This window comes from Cajanus cajan, chromosome 7 (genome assembly GCF_000230855.2).
Source record: "Cajanus cajan strain Asha chromosome 7, NIPB_CcT2T_4, whole genome shotgun sequence".
NCBI lineage: Eukaryota > Viridiplantae > Streptophyta > Magnoliopsida > Fabales > Fabaceae > Cajanus > Cajanus cajan.
In genome coordinates this window covers 53,456,027-53,474,812 of record NC_138523.1, presented here as the reverse complement: position 1 = coordinate 53,474,812, position 18,786 = coordinate 53,456,027, and the positions used below count along the sequence as shown (strand labels likewise).

The window sequence follows — 18,786 nt, the reverse complement described above, 5'->3', positions numbered from 1 at the left end:
TAGAATTATTATTTTTTAATGGGAGAAACAAAAATCATACTATTATGATATTTGAGGGACTAAAATTGTTCAATTAAAAATTGAAGGACCAAAATCGCGCAATTACAATTCTTTAAGGACTAAAATTATGCAATTAAAATCTTGGAGATCACAAAACTGCACAATTGTAATACTTGAGGGATAAAAAATGCAATTAAACCAATATTTTTAATTAATTTTATTAAAAAATATAATAATTAATAAGATAAAAGGAATATCACTTTATAATTTTTTGCAACTTATTTAAGATTAAAGGAATAAAATGATAAAAAATTAATAAGATAAACATAATAAAATAAAATATAAAAAAAATATTAATATATTTATTTTATTGGATATAATAACATAATTAAAATATAATTAATAATATATATTTTATAAAATTATTAATATTTTATATATATAAAAAATAAAATAAAACCGGAATGGCCCGTTCTGAAACTGGGACGGGCCGTTCTGGTGCATTTTGGGTGTGTTAATTTTGCACTTGGAACGGGCCGTTCTGGATGCAAAATTAACACACCAAAAGTGCACCCAGAAAGTCCTGTTCCGGTTTCAGAACGGGTCGTTATGGATCCAGGTGTTTTAAAAAAAATTCTCATCCACGTGGATGCCACGTATGCATCTACGTGGCGTCCACGTGGCCAAAAGTTAACACCGTTAAAACAATTTGGACGGAAAGTCCCACATTGAAATCAATTAATTAATTTAGGACTAAATTGAAACCAATTAATTAATTTGGGACCAAATTGAGACTAAAAATTAATTAGGGACTAAATTGAAACAAAAAAGATTATAAGGGACCAAAATAGGGTTTTAACCTCTTAATTTTGGGCTTTTATATATCATATACGAATTTTAAAAAAAATGACATTTTGTGCTCGTAAAAGTTACTTGAACAAAAAAAAAATGTGTGTATATATATATACATACATAAAAGTTAAAATAAAATCGAAAATTCACGATTTTTAACTTTATTATATAGCCGAAATTCGACAAAAAGAAAAGGAGAATATATAGCCTAAAAGATGGATATCAATATAATGAATTTAGGTGGTTTTGAATATTTTTTTTTAGTATTGTAAATTGATGTTGCAGTTTTATAAGAAGAAAATAAGTCGTAACATTTGAAAAAATGTTTTAAATTTTTATTAGATCTGTAAAAAAACATACTAAAACAAAAAAATAACAATCACTATAATTAAAATAATTAATTATGAATTATTATTCAAGTAATTAAAATTTATTTTGATTTGATGATTTATAATATGTTATTAACTTCATGACTGATAATCATGGAATATCATCTCTTATCTATCATATTCATGTATAAAAAAATAGAAAAAAAACTAACTCATAATTTAGCTATCATTAAAAAATAATTAACTTGTATTGATTAAATAATTAAAAACTAAAAAATTATTAATTATCTATTTTACATTGATTCACATATGATCTATTTGTCTATTATTTAGCAATGAATTTTAAGATTTTACTTATAACAAAAATTATAAGTACAAGTATTTAACTTTTACTTACACTGAATATTTATAGGTAGATAAAATAATTTTTGGTTTTACCCACAGTTATTGTGTATGTAAAAATAAAATATTATTCATGTGTCCATAAATAGTAAAATAAAGTTTTGAGTCTTTACAATAGTATAATATTCTATTATATATATATATATATATATATATATATATATATTTTTTTTTTTTCCTCCCATGTTAAATATTTTTAAAACTTTTAAATTAACCACATCTTTTTTTTTTTATATTATCAAGTTAATTAATCCAAAATTATTTTTATGTAGAAAATTTATCCCTCTCTTAATGTTAGCAAATTATATATCTCAACTTAATGACTTTTACATCTAATTTCATACACTAAATTAAAGTATATTCTTTCAACAATGACTTCATATTTTAGAGTGAATACTCATGGAAGATTCCACTGAAATATATAAATATAAAGCCTAAACTAACCTTTTATTTTAATATTTATTTTTAACATTATAGATGAATTAATTATGTATACTTTTTTTGAAGAGGTGGAAATGAACGGGTATTTCCTATTTCCTAATATTGTTCATATTCGAATCGAGTAAAATATTATAGTTCAACTAGATCAATGGTTTAATAATTAATACTGCTCCATTTACTCTATTGGGATATGGGTAAGAATTAGTAAATTGCACCTAAACGGTATATGTTAATGTAGCTGTATCAGACAAAATATTTAAATCAAGTGCACACCCCACTTCCTGAATCCTGATCTACCCAAGATTCGCCATCTTAGTCTTCTTATTTATTAACTTTTTTAAAAAAAATTTATAGATAAAAAGAAAACAACTAACCAATAACATCATGATTTGATTGAGATAAATTGAGTGAGAAATAGAAGAGCGGAAAAATTTTAAAAATGGGTTCCACGCTCTTTTCTCTTTCTTTTTTAATATATTTTATTTTTCATGTATGTATTTTCTCTCTATCAAATCCATCGTAAAGAACAAAAGAAGTTATAAATAGTCAACAATGCCATATCTATCCTTGTTTTTATATGTGACATTGAGAGTGGGAGATAAGATTAAGAAGCATAGATTAAGATAGCATGTGCAATGAGGGACCAAGCATAGCCAAATCATGGTATTGCGTCAAAAATTAAGTTTGATAGACGATAGGTCGTGACCTGGAACTTCTACTGAACAAGGCAAGTAGCTTATGAACAAACCTCACAAGTAACGAACTTCACTTTGTTACTCTTTGAAAGAGACATTGCAAGGGATTTCTTTTCAATTTTCCTAATCCTAGTTCTTTGCCTATGGTATCAACGTACCCCATCTAACACAACAAAACGAAATGATAAAAACAGAGAGATTCACCTTTTTATAAAGATTGATTCTATCTTTATGCTGATTAAAATTATTGATACTATTTTGTCCCAACCGGAGATAAAAGCTAGATTTAGTTGTTGATCTTTTTCGGTTTTGTTTGATTATGTTTTCATTTTGCATTGTTATTGGATGTACTTTTATACTTCGTACAGTGGGTTTAGGGAGTTGGTGTACGTAATATATGTCATGATATCACCTTCATTATATTTATGACATTTTTGTTTGCTAAATATAAAATTATTATATGTCCAAGCAATCTATTAATCAGCAAAACAACAATTAAGTAATTATTGTATTTTATATCTATATAAAGTGTGTTAAATTCTCACTTTGTTGTTTTTTAAATCAAGGTATTTCATGACAAAAAAAAAAGGACTAATCTCTCAATAAGAGGTTGACTTCTCTTTAAAAAAATTGTACACATTGATTAAGGATTGAACCTACCAAAATTATATTGAATGAGTATTTTTATGGATTGTTCTTTAATAATAATGTTTTTAGTTATTTTTTTACGATAACGTTTTTTATATATATTTTTTGATTTGTTATCTCTATTAATTTATCTTTTTATATTTATATTTATATTTTTAATTTTAATATTTTTGAAAAAAACCATTCATAGTTAAAATTAATTTTGTATTATAATATAAATTATTTATAAAAAATATAAAATGTGATGTAGATGTTCAAAATTTATAAAATAAAAAATTTATCCAATATATTACACACACTAAAATACTATCATATAAAATGATTTGGAAAAAGGAATAAGTTGGATATGATTTTATTCACCGTAAATAGAAAAATAATTACTTTTATATATTAAAAGACTAACTATCAAAAACATAATTATCAAAAAAAAAAAAAAAAAACTGTTTCACTTACCAATTGAGTCTAATTGGTTGAGTAATGTATATGAGTGTTGTGGGATTTAATCGCATTTTGTGTTTCAACCTTTCACTTTGTTACAAATTTTGTCCCCCATATTTTTTACACAAAATTTGCTCCCAAGTTATGTTGCAAACTATGTCGCTCCATCACATTATCTATTTTATATTGAGTTGTGATCAACTTTATAATTTTAACGTTAATAAATAGATATTTAAAAATAAAATTAAAATTGGATTATTGGAGAACTAAAATCGCTAAACTAACAAACAGAAACCAAAATCATGAATTGAATATCATAAAGGAAAAAAAGTAAATTTAGCATTAAAATAATTGTTTTGGTTGTTAAGTTTATTTTTTTTCCAAATAGTTATTTTTATCTCTAAAACAAATATTTTTAATTTCTAATAATAATTTAGGTACACATCATTTAATATTTTAATAAGTAATTAATATTTACTTATTAAAATTATATAAGATTTAGAAATGTGTATTAAAGGGCTTGGAGATGGAGAAACAATTACATTTTTGATGAAGAAAAGTGGGATATTAACAAAACCATCTGCTATGTTTACACTAACCTGTCAGACCTAAGCTCCATGAAGAAATCACACGGGATCAGTGATGAAAATAAACAATGGCATCCCCCAGCTGATCTGTTCGTCAAGGTCAATGTGGATGGAAGCTTCAACCCATCCTCTAGCAGTATGACGATTGGTGGAACTATTCGGGACTGTAATGGCAAATGGCTCTTTGGCTTCTCGAAACACATGGGAAAAGGAGATCACATTTTAGCTGAATTACTCGCCATTAAAATTGGCCTGAAGACTTGCTGGAACAAAGGTTGGAGAAATATCATATGCGAATCTGACTGCCAAGAAGTCCTGAAGGGAATAATCGAAGGTGATAACCCGAGACACTTACATTTTGAGGTTATTGAAGAGATCAACCACTTCCGGAGAAGAACCTGGAATACTAAACTCAACTGCATAAATAGAGAAGCAAACAAGGTAGCAGACATACTTGCGAGGAAAACCAGCAGCGGAGGAGAGCTCACTTGGATGTCACCGCCTAATGAAGTGATTGAACAACTCACGTTTGATTGCATGGGAATTACATAGCTGTCTTGTCGACACCTACCCTTCTTTTGGTATTTTCGTTTTGTGTTTTTGTTTTTTTTTTAACTTTCCACAGTTGCCAAAAGAAATGTGTATTAAATTGTAGAAAATAATCACCTTTCACTTGCAATATTATAAAAACTCTTAGAATAATGATAATGATGATATTGTGAATGAAATTAGTTTTTAACTCACAAGTCTCCCATCCAAATACAATATTATGGTGGTCAAATATAAAAAATAAGGATCAAAATATGTCAACTCTTTTTCATGTACTACGTTGATTCTAGTAATTTATATTGATATATATTTTCTTAAAAATCATAAAGTCTTTCATGAAATATTATCTATTTTTTTAAGTAAGGTAGGATTATTATAAATGATAAAAAGGTGTTTAAAAAATACTGACCAAATACATTTTAAAGAGTTTGTACGATCACTAAATATTTATTGACATTTGATAAAAAAAAAGTATTTTTAAAAGTAAAAATATCAATTAAGGTAAGACACGATAAAAAATATGTTTAATTTTGATGCATTTAATTATATTAAATTTATATTAACTATTAATTAAATAACTTTTGTTATACCCACCATATATTATTTAAGAGAGACAATCATATTTAAGTTAAATTATTAAATGAGAAAACCTATTAAACATAATTACTTAAAACATAAAATTGAGATTATTGTTTAAGTTAAATTAATTTAAATATCGATGGCAACACAAAATTGATGGTAATTAATAACTTACTTAAATGTCTATTTTAAAATGAGTGATTTTGATTTTGGTTATTATAATTTTTTTTCCTTTGTTTTTTCATGTTTCTAAATATTGATTTTATAATTTTAAAATGAGTAAATTTTGATTTTAGTTATTATTAAATATTTTTATTTAATTTTTATTCCTTTAAAATATAATTTTTTTTATCTTTAATAATAATTTTTAGGTAGATAAATATCATTAATTTTAAGAATTTATAAAAAAATTTAAAAGCATTACATACTAATACATTGTCACCATAGATAAATCTAGAAATGATTACTTAGTCTTTTAATGAGTAAAAAAATAATTATAAATAATTGCATAACAATAATTATTCTAAATTTTAGTGTGATAAAAAATAATTTTTTAAAAAGGATCCAAATTAAAATTCACTTAAAGGCTAAATTCAATAATAAATTATATATAAAAATAAATAATATATTTGAATATATAAATTACATTTAAAATTTAAATAAATATATTTTTTAAATATATATATATATATATATTATATTATATTTTCAATTTAAGATAAATAACTTATATTGCTGCAAGAAATTATTTTTAATTATTGATAAATCATTAAAAATGTTAATTTTTATTTATATATAAAAAAACTGAATTTGATGATGTTTTTCTAAAAATACTTTATACAACATAGCAATTCGCACTTAATTAATATATATATATATATATATATATATATATATATAATTAAAAATTAAAAATATTTATACTTTAACAAGATTTGTGAATTTTGATTTACTTAAAAAGAAATTACATAGCCCCGTAGCTGGCAAACATAAATGGGCAATGGCACGATTAAACTGAAGATATTTGTACCTATAAAAAAGAAGTGAAGATTCCCGCATTGAATAGGGAGAACTGATTTCATTATTTCATGAAATCTCAAAGCCTGATTTTTGTGAAAGTGGGGCACTCATTTTTAATTCTTTGTTAGCCAATTTTTATTCGTCAGCTTTAGCCTTTTGGTCCTACCTCCATTACCACTAGTCCAACCACATACTACCTCTTATCCCAATTCCACGCCGTGCTTCGCAATCCATGATTTGTGGTCACTTTTGAAAAGGTAATTCAATTTTTATTTTTATGATGATGATGATGATGCAAAACCAAAGTCTGAGACATGGGAGAAAAGTTGTAGCCCTCAGTGTGGTAGGAAGAAAGTGAGTTGTGGAGACAGGTAACCAAGAAAAGATGAATGAGGGAGGACCTATATATATTTTTTACAATGACCAAAAAAGTAGCAAAAGAAGTTGGTATTTTGATTTATGGCAAATGAATGGCTTCAAGGGTTGGATACGCATCCAACTAGCTGCTACTAACTACACTAGACTTGACACTGATATCTCTAATGGAATGGGGCGTTGGAAATCACTCTTAAATTTCACTTCTGCAACACCAAGACTTTAAATTTCTATGGGGCTATGTGGATCACTACGTTCTTATTTCTCATTCTATACGCCTAGGTTCTCTCTCATGGTGGACCACACTAGCCACTTTTTCTAGATACCTGATGCTCGATTATTTTATATAATGCTATACTGTTATTATTTTTTTATTTTATGCGTACCACATTTGAGAAGACCATTTTTCCTGCAACTAAAAGACTCTATTTTACGTTAACTATGTTCATCAAGTATGTGATAGGGTTCCTTCATCATGTGTATGAAAAAATATTTATTAAAAGAGGCATTTTTTTTTCGGATTTACACATTTTAATTAGTTTGTAACATTTTTTTAGGATTTAGGGCTTGCATAACATTTTTTTTTTCCGGAAAGGATGTATCTGTGTGTATATATATAATTATAATTTATTATATTTTTCAGATCTTGTGAAGTGAGTCTCATGTCATGTGTTAGGCACCTAAATTTTAATTAAATTTATTGATTTGTTTGAATTTTCTTTTCAATGATATGCATCAAATAATATGTGGTTTTTATTTTAAAGGGTTTCTATCTTATTGTTGATGTGTTAATTGCTTATTATTTAATATACATGAGAAAAATAATTTCAACACGTTAAGGATCTGTTTGGCCGCCGACATGGCATGTGCTGAATTTGTGTTCAGTGTTCACAAATGCCTAGTTTGCTCTGCCTTGTTTTACGAATGCAGTTGTTGTATTTTATTTTATTTGCATATTGCCTCTTAGAGACATGTTGAAGAAGGCTCAACACTTGTGGGGACCATACCTCTTTGCATTTACAACTCATTTCTGAGTAAACTTTCTTCATCATGCCCTTACAGCAGAAAGGTGCTACATTTATGTCTTGGTGGGTTGGTGCTTATCAAAGACAGCACACAGGCACATGGACACTGTTATTTCTCTATCTTTTCACTAAACCCTTTGGAAAAAAATTAGATTTCTTGGTAAATTTGGTCAAATGAAATGTCTCTCTCATTCCCATTTAAATGCCGGAACAATTACAATCCAGCTGCTGATTTAAACCTCTTTTCCTAACTCCATTTCAAGATAAATCTGAGTTAGGTAATATAGTAAAAGTAATTATTTTATTGGAATTTTAACTCAAGACAAATATTAATATTAATAAAAGGAATTTGTTTACCGTGATTTACACTCATGTGTTTGGTCAATGTTGTCATTTTGATTTTCCTCACTCCTTTGTCCTTGAAATAAAGTAAAAAGTCGACCATAATGGGATTCAGCTGTGTTCCCTTTACATTATCTTTGGTGCATGAAGACATGCGGAGAAGCTTCTAATATCAGTTTTATTTTCTCTATTGCTTTTTTGTTAGTTTGCTACTAATGCAAGTTCAGTATCTTAGCCAAGAAACCAGGAGGTACACAACTCACAAGACTCTTGGCTTTCTGAAGACGCTGACACTTCATTCCTGTCATTAATTGAATTTGTCACGCTTAATAAATACCCCAGTTTCAAAATCAACACATAGCATTTCCTCACCAATGAGGTGCCGCTTATAAGAGTCTGGTCTTGCATCTGCATCCCTGCAACCGCCATATTTATCAACCTGAAAACATGTTCAAGTCATGGAGCAAGAAGAACAAGATCAAAGCTGTGTTCAAACTGGATTTTCAGGCAACTCAGGTGAGTGTAAGACAGACAAAAACAAATCCCTAGAGTTTAGTCGCTATTAAATCTAAAAATAGGTTGTTAGAGTTTGAAATTTACACAGTATGGCACAATTGTTTTAGTTAGAAGAGTTTGACAGTTTGTGTAGTGAAGGAAATATGTTATGCACAAACCAATGTACTGATTCTGCAGGCAGTGTTTTTGAGCTTGTTCTATGTCTCTCCTATTTTATCAGGTGCCAAAGATGAAAAAGTCTGCAATAATGGTGTCTTTGGTGCCAGATGATGTTGGGAAGACAACAGTGAAACTTGAGAAAACTGCTGTCCAAGATGGGACCTGCTCATGGGAGAATCCAGTTTTTGAGCCAGTTAAACTTGTTAGGGATGCAAAGTCAGGAAAAATTCATGAGAAAATCTACCATTTCATTGTTTCAACTGTAAGCAGTAGTTGTAATTTCACACTGTCCTTTACTCAAGTAGGATGTTGGTTGGTTGGGATGTCTAAACTTTGTGGGCTCTTGCAGGGATCTTCAAAATCTGGCTTTCTTGGAGAAGCCTCAATTGATTTTGCTGATTTTGTTGCAGAGACTGAGCCATTGACTATTTCTCTTCCCCTAAAGTTTGCCAATTCAGGCATAGTTTTACATGTTAGTACTCTTTATCTCCCTCCATCCCTTGCTTCTTGTCACACTCTCAATTCTCAACAAGCACTTTCACATTATTCATTTCTTAACATGTCTCAAGGATTTGAGCTTTTTGAGAGCTTTGTTTCCTTTCACACTAAAGAATGAAAAGTACTTTAACATAATCAGATTACAAATACCACTCAATTTTATATTTCTCACATAAGAATTGTTGAGACAGGTGACTATTCAAAACGTGGAAGGATATACTGCTGAAAGGTGAAAATGAACCATTACAGCCTGTTAATTTAAACATTACAATTTTCCCTACGTTTCTCACTATGTTCTCTTAACCTTATACTTAATTCCAGCAATGGGGAATATAATGGAGCTGAGGGGCTTTGCAGTGACGGAAGCTTGAAACACCAGCTGAGCTATGGCAGTACAGATCATGAAAGTTATAATGTTGATGAAGTAAGGTCTTATAAGATACTTTTATATGGTTAACAATTCTATTTAACACTGTTGAAACTTTCCTAATTATAAACTTCTGAAGAGGATAAGTTATGCTAAGAAATAACTCATTTATAGAATTTTAGTTATATTAGTTTTTGTTATTATCTTATAGAATGGGCACATGGCGAGGACCAGATCCGAGTATTCTGAGCAAGATGCATCTAATGGCATTAGTCCCGGGGTAGCTTCATGGGAGGATCCTTATAGCTTCAGACAAAATTCAATGCCATCAAAAAGAACTGTTAAGGAGGCCATTGCAACAGAAAACCAAGTGCATGAGAGGTCAAACACAAACTGGTCAATTGGTTCAGCATCAGATGGAAGTTTAGGTGACTGGACTAACAGCCTGGAAGACAATCTCCCTAGAGAAAGATTACATGAGCCTTCAGATAATGCCACTGAAAAGCTCAAAAGTGAAATTTCTTCCTTAAAGAGGCAGGCAGAAGTATCAGAAATAGAGTTACAATCACTACGAAAACAGATAGAAAAAGAAAGCAGCAGGGGACAGAATTTGTCAAGACAAATAATCAGCCTCAGAGAGGAGAGAGATTTGCTTAAAACCAAATATGAGCAACTAAAGTCCCAGCAGAACTTCAATAGTGAGAGTAAAACCCCTAAAATCTTCAAGTCTGAGATTGAAGATACTAAGCTTCAGTTAGAGGCAATAAAGGAAGAGCTTGTTTATGAAAAAGAATTGAATGCCAATCTTCAATTGCAAATGCGGAAGACACAAGACTCAAATTCTGAATTACTTTTGGCTGTGACAGACCTTGAAGCAATGCTGGAACAAAAGAATAAGGAAATATTGGATCTATCTACCAATAAAAAATCCCAAAGGACTTCTAAACAGTACGATGATGCCACAGAATTAGATCTCTTGCGGCAAAAAATTGCAGACCAGAATGATGAAATAGACAATTGCTATAAGCAACGTGAGGAACTAAGTGAGCAAATAAAAGATCTCACTTCAGAGTATGATCTTCTTAAGAAGGAAAATGTAGAAATCTCTTTGAGGTTAAAGCAAGATGAAGCACAACACATCATGTTACAAAGTGAACATTCATCTTCTTTAGTTACAATACAACAACTTGAATCCCAAGTAGAGAGATTAGAAGAAAAGCTAAAGGCGCAGGAAGATGAATTTTCAGCATCCCTGGTCTGCATCAAAGAACTTGAAAATGAAGTCAAGTCTTTGGAGAAAGAACTGAAAATGCAGGCAGATAAGTTTGAAGAAGATCTCCATGCTATGCAATGTGCAAAAACTGAGCAGGAAGAACGGGCAATCCAAGCAGAAGAGGCCTTGAGAAAGACAAGACATAATAATGCTGTTGCATCTGAGCGTTTTGAGGAGGAATACAGATTGCTTTCTGTTGAAATGTCTCAAAAAGTTGAGGAGAATGAAAAGATGACTATGAAAGCAGTAGGAGAAGCTGATGAATTGCGGCACCAGAACAAGCTAATAGAAGAAATGCTTCATAAATGCAATCAAGAGCTCAGGCTTATCACAGAACAGAATGATTTGAAAATGCAAGAGCTTTTGGATCAAATAGATTCAAAATCAAAAACAATAAAACAGATGTCACAAGAACTAGAAGTTAAGTCTAAACAACTTGAGGATGCAGAAAGGCACAGGGAAGAAAAGGATGCTTCATTTTCAAAGCAAATACAAATGCTCAGATCTCAAATTAAAATGTTGATGGAAGAGGATGCATTTGAAACCAAGCTAACAAAGAACTTGGCTGACATGGCAAGGGAAGATGCAAAAATAGCCCATAAAGGAAGACCACTTATGATGCCAAATGATGAGATGATACTGGGCACCCTACTGTCTGAGGTAGAAACATTTAAGAACCAGCATAATGAAATAAAACACAGTTTGCATAAAGAAAAAGTGGAGAAAGAAAATATGAAGAAACATATATCTCAATTAGAAGGAGAGCTGAAGAAGAAGGAAACAGAGTTAAATGCTATGGAAAAGAAGCTCAAGAATAACAAAGGACGAGCTGCAGTTACAAATATGAATTTGGCATCAAAAGACAATGAGTGTGCTGAGCCTCCTACCGCTAAGGCACATGTCCAGAAGGCAAAATCCGTAAGGCATAAGGTAATTGTTCAGATGCCATATTTAAAATCCAATGTGAATAACATGAATATTGCTGTTGCATATTAGGACAGGTTACATAGTAACACTACTCCCTTATAGCTTATGCGCCGCTACATAATATTAAAGAGAAATAAGTAATAACATTAAAATCCGCAGAGATCAGTACAAAGTTTGGAAAATGATATAATATGTAGATTTTTCTCCAGTATATAATAACTTTTTCTCGGGGTGGTGGACTAGTGGTGGTTTTATAGAGTATAACAAACATTTAAACTAATCGGATTTGTAGTACTTCTCTTGGAATGATTATATTCTTTGCTTTTAATCCAGCTATTTTAGGTGTTAGGAATATCTCATTACCTGCTGACAACAGGTTATTTGAAAAGTACATTTGCTTTTCATTTCTCAAGATTAAATATGTGTCACATTTTACAGTACTATGAAAAATAACAAACAATGAAAAACACCTTTTTATATAAACAAATAAACGTACATTTTAGTCTTCGTATCAACAAATAAAATTCAAAAGCCATGTGAAAAATTATTGCAAAATGGAACCCACCTTTTTATATAAAAAGAAATAATAGAATCCCCTCATTAAATCATCCTAACCGAGTGAGGATGGTGATGCAGAGTTAAATATTCTGTGTATTTCAGAAAATCAATAATTTCTTTGTCACTTGTGCAACTATTAAACAGTTAAGTCAATTCTTAAGGAACTGGATACACAATGACTGATGTATGTACAGAAGCAAGCACAATTTAAAACCAGTTATGGAGCTTTAGTAATGAAAAAGTGATTTTTTTTCTTCCTGGTCCATGAATCATGATACAACTATACATAACAAGGTCAATAAGCAGAAAATCTCTAACTTAAAATGGTTCTAAAAGAAAATGTCTGATCAAGGTTTAAATTTAGCATTGCATTACATGCAGTAGTTAATCTTGGTTCTCTAGAATAATAACTCAGACTGTTGTTATATATGTCACATGAAAAGGGAACGGATGCTGCAAGTGCTGCTGTTAGTAAGTCTGAAGCAGGAAAAATAGGCAAGTCAACTGAGAACAAAGTTTGTCTGGCTCCTGGAAGGTAAAATCAAATTCATTTCTTTCCTTCGGAATCCTAGTTCCCTTGAACATAATGAAGTGAAGAACCTTTTATCATTCTTTATCTTTGTAATAGAAAGTTGGTGCAACAGATGTCAAATTTGTCATAAATCATAATGTTGCTCATGTCATCCAAGAAGTAAGTACTAACTTCTATTATTTTGTCTCCTTACTCTGACAGTGAGGATACAAATGAATTGTTGAATGAAGTTGCACTGCTAAAGGAAAGGAACAAGACTATGGAAAGTGAGCTGAAAGACATGGAAGAAAGATATTCAGAGATTAGTTTGAAATTTGCAGAGGTAGAGGGAGAAAGACAACAGCTTGTTATGGCTCTACGCAATCTCAAGAATGGTAAGAAGAATTAGAATTCTTTGCCGGAGCTGTGGCTTATAGAAAACATACATGAGTGGTGAAGCAGGCAGGCTATCATCATAACCCGAATGGAGGAACCAAATTTAGATAGTACATTGCAGTTTGCACTTATGTTTTGACCTATATCCTGTACATCAGTACATGTACTAACAGTTTTACCTCATCCAATTTTTTTTCTGGGCCACTTGGTCCATCCAATATTCTTGTCGTATGATACGTTGGCAAGTGAGCCAGGGGTACAATGCTGTAGCTTCATATAGGTCATGTAGCCAATGATTATCATCAGTTTGACATTTTTGGCATGTGTAACATATACAGTTAAGATCTATGATGCTCAGAAGAATGTTTTTGATTGAGAGTGCGATTAGAATAAAGAAAAACAGGCTTATGAGTACAAGTAACTGTCAGGTTACCTTGATTAGTGGTTTTCATAAGCAGTAGTTAGAAGCTTATTTTAGGAGTTCCTATTATGTTTAGTCATCGAAAAATTAGTAATTGATTTTTGGTACTTGAGTACTTTGCTGCGTTGAAAAAATCAAGTTTTTCAGTATCATTTTTGACAATACAAACATCAATAATAAATAATTTTGACGAAAAATAAAAAGTAGAGAAACTGTTTAGAGTATGTTGGAGAAAGCCAACGGGTGGGGACAAGGAATTTGTCCAACTTTGTTGCCATCTCTATATTCCTTTCTCCACCTTGCTTATTATCGCTCTCTAAGTTCCAACTAGCCATTACCATAAAAGAAATTTGACAGACTAGTCTTGAAGATTCACGCCATGGCTTGTGGCCTGATTTGTCACAAAGCCTCAAAGTTTCATACCACCCAATAATCGTGAAAAGAGACCCACATTAAGACAAGTTTCTAATTGCTGTATATTGCTACTAGTAAGAAATATGTTTGGAGAATGAGGGTAGTTTGTAGAGAAAGTTAAAAAGTGGTCAGAGAAAGATAAAATTAATTAAAAAAAGACTATTATTTTTATTATAGTTATAGATAGAGTAGATAGATATAGATAAATTGATAGATCATAATAAATAGTTATATAATAATAATAATAATTATTTATATATATAATGTAAAAGAATATTTTTTTAATAATTATTTTGATATTTGATAGATTATTATATTTTTTATAATTAAAAAATAAAAATAAAAATATTTTATGAAATTTAAAACTTTAAAACTTAAACATAAATTATCGTATTAATTGAATTAACATATTTTACTATTTAATCTTATTTTTTAAATTATAATTTTAATACAGATACGAAATATCTTGATATTACTAGTTACTAGATCATAAAAAATATATAAATAGTTATATAGTTATAGATTATATTATAGAAGATATATGATGGGATATATATCTAGTTGTGGAGTATGAACATAGAAGTCTCTTAATAGACTTGTGCCGTTGCCGACAGTTGTTATGATCATTTTTTTAAAACAAAAAAAAAAAGAGTGAAAACTGTAGTACCCAAATTTTCTACCTGCACAATTATTAGGAAAATGACACAAAATAACTGCCATGTACTCCTAATTAGTTCTTGAACACAACTTTGTACCCCCAGCCTCCCATTTGGCATAAACAACAACCAGTTCTGTCGTTGACATTTATGCCCATCTAAATTCGGGAGCTTAAAGAAGTTGAAGTGTCCACAATTTATCCGATCAATAATAGAAAAAGAATCAACTAGACACTGTGTTTACCGTACCATATCCAAAGTTGTCGAATATTGCAATTATTTGTGTACATCAGTTGTCAAGAAATAATAAAGAAAACTACTTCGTATGTTAAGCTTTCCTCTGCTTCCAAAGAGGCAGGGACACTTGTAGTGTGTCATCTGAGAAAATGACAGTTTACTTTTGTAGATACTCACATTTGGACGAACCATCTAGGAGGGGGCCAATTTCCATATCAAGACGACAAGAATAGTTTTGTTAACGAGACCACGTAAGCACAACTACTCAACACGTGTCAAATGATAGAGACATGTCGGTTATGTCACACGTGTCTCCACTTATGAGATGCCACATGTGGCATAGAATGTAACGGCCTTCTCTATATAACGTTTAAGCCTTTGATTTCTTTGGTAATTATCATTAGCAGTTACTTTTCTTTTGTTTACAATAATGGATTCAAGAGTAGTTCAAAATCAAGAGCATGAGAACGATGAACAAAGCCCCCACATTGTTGCCTCGGAGCATGGTATGAATCACATTTAGAAACAAGTTGTATTATATTTTAAGACATCTTCTTTAATGTTACAATATTTTTTTCTAATGATTTTTTTTTCTTCTTCTATTCAACTTTTTGGATATAATGACACATGGTACTGAAGAACAATATTCTGACCATGATAAGAAGTCTGTTCTGAACAAGGTCAAAGCAAAGGCTAAGAAAATTAAGGACACAATTAAAAAGCATGGCCATCAAGTTCTTGATCGTGGTCATGACGATCAACACACCATTAATGATCATGAGGATGAAGAAATGACTGAAGATCCAGAGGTTCATGAAACATTAAGTATGTTCATTTTCTAAATCATCTCCAATTAGATATGTTAAAAATTAGAATACAAGGATTGTAGTTTTTGTTTTGTTCTTCAATGATGGCGTGAATCAATGCTATTATTTTGAAATGGCATGTAACATGTATGTAGATTCGAAAGTAATAGTAGAAGTTACTTTTAAGATTTTAAAATTTACGAAGAGAAAAATAAATTTAACTATGTTTGGAGTACTTAAAAACATAATTTACCCTATAATTTGGCATTTAGTTGTAGATACTTCTCTAGTTTCTCTTCAAAATAGAAGGAACTCAGAAACTTTTTTTTGGTAAGAAATTGAAACCTTTTAACAAGGAAACTGATTTAAGTTGGACAATTTGCTCAAACTTTCTGCAGTTCATGAAAGTGAAGATGTTAAAACTATTACACCTACATCTGGGAAAGTCGAAAATTTAGGAAAGTCAGGAAATGATTTTGGAGGCACAACAGTTAAGGGAGAAGAACCTGGTCACGATGCACTGCTTGGAGGCGTTTCTTCAACTACTGAAATTGATCAAAACACAGACAGTGAGTCAGCCGAAATATTTTCTGTGGAAGAGAAAGCAGTACCAAATGACAATTTGGAGAGATCAATAGGCTTGGAGGAAGAGCATCGTGCTCCAGAAAGTACACCTGAGACGTATAAGCCTCCCAGTTATCACACCAAAGTCCCTGATCCAAGTGGTGTAGGTAAGTAGGACGATTGAAAATAGTTGATGACTCAATTTTTGTAGAGACTTAGCATTATGCATTAATATCTTATATTAGTGTACTATTTAAAAGATTTGATGGTTAAATTGAAAAAATTGGATTTAACTCCTCACAAATGTTGACTGGAAAATTATTGGAGCAAATATTTCCAACTTCATATTTTTATTTTATTATATAAATCATGCATGCATTTTATCACTGTTGTAATTCCGTGATTAATATTTTAGAGTTGAAAGGGGGAACTTATTAATTAGAGTAGAGTTCTTTTACTGACTTTCTATTCAACAAGGTTACCAATTTTCTTTTCCAACTGCACCTTCAATTTTTTTTTTTTTCATGCTTAATGATATGGCTTACAGAAAAGGATGAAATAGAAATCACACCAGTTGAGGAATCTTTTGGGAGAATGAATGTGAAGGATGAGCCAGAGCCTACTCCAGAACCAAATGTCCAGCCATCTGTAGTTGTTGATCCTGAATTCCCTCCTGCTGGAAGCCATGATCAGTTTGTGCCACACCTCTCTGCTGCAACACAAACTCATGATCACTTCACTAAGGATAACATATCATCCACAAACATCAATACAAACCCTGCAGAAACTGGACAAACTTTTAACACCATCACGACCCCGGTTGAAGAACAACCACTGAATGAAGCAAGCACCGATGAAGTTGTCTTTCCTAAAGAAGTCATAGCTTCTGAGGTGGGGTCAGGAGAGAATGACAACATAAAGGAGAAGGTGATAACAAATGAAGAGCACCAAAAAAGTGGGGATGCTTCTCCTAACATGTCTGACTCAACTGCACAAAATGGAAAGAACATTGCTCACTCTCTGACAGAGAAATTAGCTCCAGTTTATGAGAAGGTTGCAGGGGTAGGAAGTGCAGTGAAGTCCAAGGTGACTGGTGGTGTTGGAAGTGAAACAAAAGATGGGGTTTCTGTGAAGGACTATTTGGCTGAGAAGCTAAGGCCTGGTGAAGAAGACAAGGCACTTTCTGAGGTAATCTCAGAAGCTTTGCATAAGCGGAAGGAAGAGGCAGTGGCAAATGAGGATGAGAAAATGTGTGAAGAGAAAGATTGCTGTGTGAACACAAACAGTCAAGGAAAAGGTGTGGTTGACAAGCTTAAGGGTGTTGTTGGCTCTTGGTTTGGCAAATCTGAGGAAAAAGGTGATGAATTAATTTTGCAAAATATTTTGTGTATAATTCTGATTTTGATTTTTATGTTGTTGTGGTTGCTTGCAGGAGGTGGAGATTTATCCAAGAATACAAATTCTGGTGCAGAAGTGGAACAGGTTAACCAAGTTGTGGGTGAAATCAAGAGTAGTCAAATTGAAGATCGCTGAATTTCTTCCTGGATATTGGATACTACACTTGTGCAGTGCTCGTAATTAGATATATTTGTATATGGTGGATTCATGTGAAAGTTATTATATGTTTGTGTAGATGTGGAATTTAGATTATAATATTAATTAATAATTAATAATTAATAATGTTTATGTAGGAGTTATTTTAAGGTTAAGAGAAAAAACTGGCTATATATAATTTTGTATTCTGTCATGTTTATTTTACTTAGTAGCTGAACTCTGTTCCATATGATAATATGCATATTTTCTATTTCCATTTCCATTTGTTGGTGTCTTCATTGCTTTTTTCCTGTAATTTTTTTCTTCCTCCTAAGTAATGCTTTATATTATTTTTCCCCTAGCATTCGTTAATTCTTCTTCTAATTTGTTTCATGTCAAACCTATTAACAAGAAACATAATCCATTGTATTTATTTTCGAAATAACGATTCTCCACCGTTGATTAGAAGATCTCTATTACAAAATTTCAATTAGTACAAAAGTTAATTGAAACAAATTTATGACATAAAAACTGTTGGATTTAACTGTACCAACATACTATCTGATTCTGGAAGGCAAATGATCTTAAATTATTACTTTTGAGATGAAGTGCATGTTTAGTATTACTAGCCGATTTTATATTTTGGAAGATGATTTTATCAAATATAA

The 18,786-nt window shown here is 30.8% G+C and overlaps 2 protein-coding genes across 3 annotated transcripts; both read left to right on the top strand.

Annotated features, from left to right (window-relative positions):
• Nucleotides 1-6,657: 6,657 nt before the first annotated feature.
• Nucleotides 6,658-13,863, top strand: LOC109791090 (uncharacterized). The gene is made up of 9 exons (XM_029270588.2): nt 6,658-6,797; nt 8,488-8,798; nt 9,019-9,219; nt 9,307-9,429; nt 9,647-9,684; nt 9,777-9,879; nt 10,034-12,025; nt 13,024-13,115; nt 13,314-13,863. The coding sequence occupies exons 2-9, from the start codon at nt 8,730-8,732 to the stop codon at nt 13,498-13,500; spliced, it is 2,805 nt and encodes a 934-aa protein (XP_029126421.1). The 5' UTR covers nt 6,658-6,797; nt 8,488-8,729; the 3' UTR covers nt 13,501-13,863.
• A 1,698-nt stretch (nt 13,864-15,561) lies between these two features.
• Nucleotides 15,562-18,401, top strand: LOC109788420 (uncharacterized). 2 transcript variants are annotated; one of them, XM_083060082.1, is made up of 5 exons: nt 15,562-15,721; nt 15,855-16,040; nt 16,420-16,752; nt 17,133-17,882; nt 18,018-18,401. In XM_083060082.1, the coding sequence occupies exons 1-5, from the start codon at nt 15,646-15,648 to the stop codon at nt 18,116-18,118; spliced, it is 1,446 nt and encodes a 481-aa protein (XP_082916208.1). In that variant the 5' UTR covers nt 15,562-15,645; the 3' UTR covers nt 18,119-18,401. The 2 variants fall into 2 exon arrangements, with proteins under 2 accessions (XP_082916208.1, XP_020202734.1); XM_020347145.3 differs by having other exon boundaries at nt 17,133-17,942.
• The last annotated feature ends 385 nt before the right edge of the window (nt 18,402-18,786 follow it).

Bases quoted from the DNA above. Each gene is read 5' to 3' on its own strand.
- LOC109791090 (XM_029270588.2), top strand. From the start codon at position 8,730: ATGTTCAAGTCATGGAGCAAGAAGAACAAGATCAAAGCTGTGTTCAAA. The intron at 9,685-9,776 runs GTGAAAATGAAC...ACTTAATTCCAG, and splicing joins GAAGGATATACTGCTGAAAG to CAATGGGGAATATAATGGAG. The intron at 13,116-13,313 runs GTAAAATCAAAT...TTACTCTGACAG, and splicing joins GTTTGTCTGGCTCCTGGAAG to TGAGGATACAAATGAATTGT.
- LOC109788420 (XM_020347145.3), top strand. From the start codon at position 15,646: ATGGATTCAAGAGTAGTTCAAAATCAAGAGCATGAGAACGATGAACAA. The intron at 15,722-15,854 runs GTATGAATCACA...ATGGTACTGAAG, and splicing joins CATTGTTGCCTCGGAGCATG to AACAATATTCTGACCATGAT. The intron at 16,041-16,419 runs GTATGTTCATTT...AACTTTCTGCAG, and splicing joins AGAGGTTCATGAAACATTAA to TTCATGAAAGTGAAGATGTT.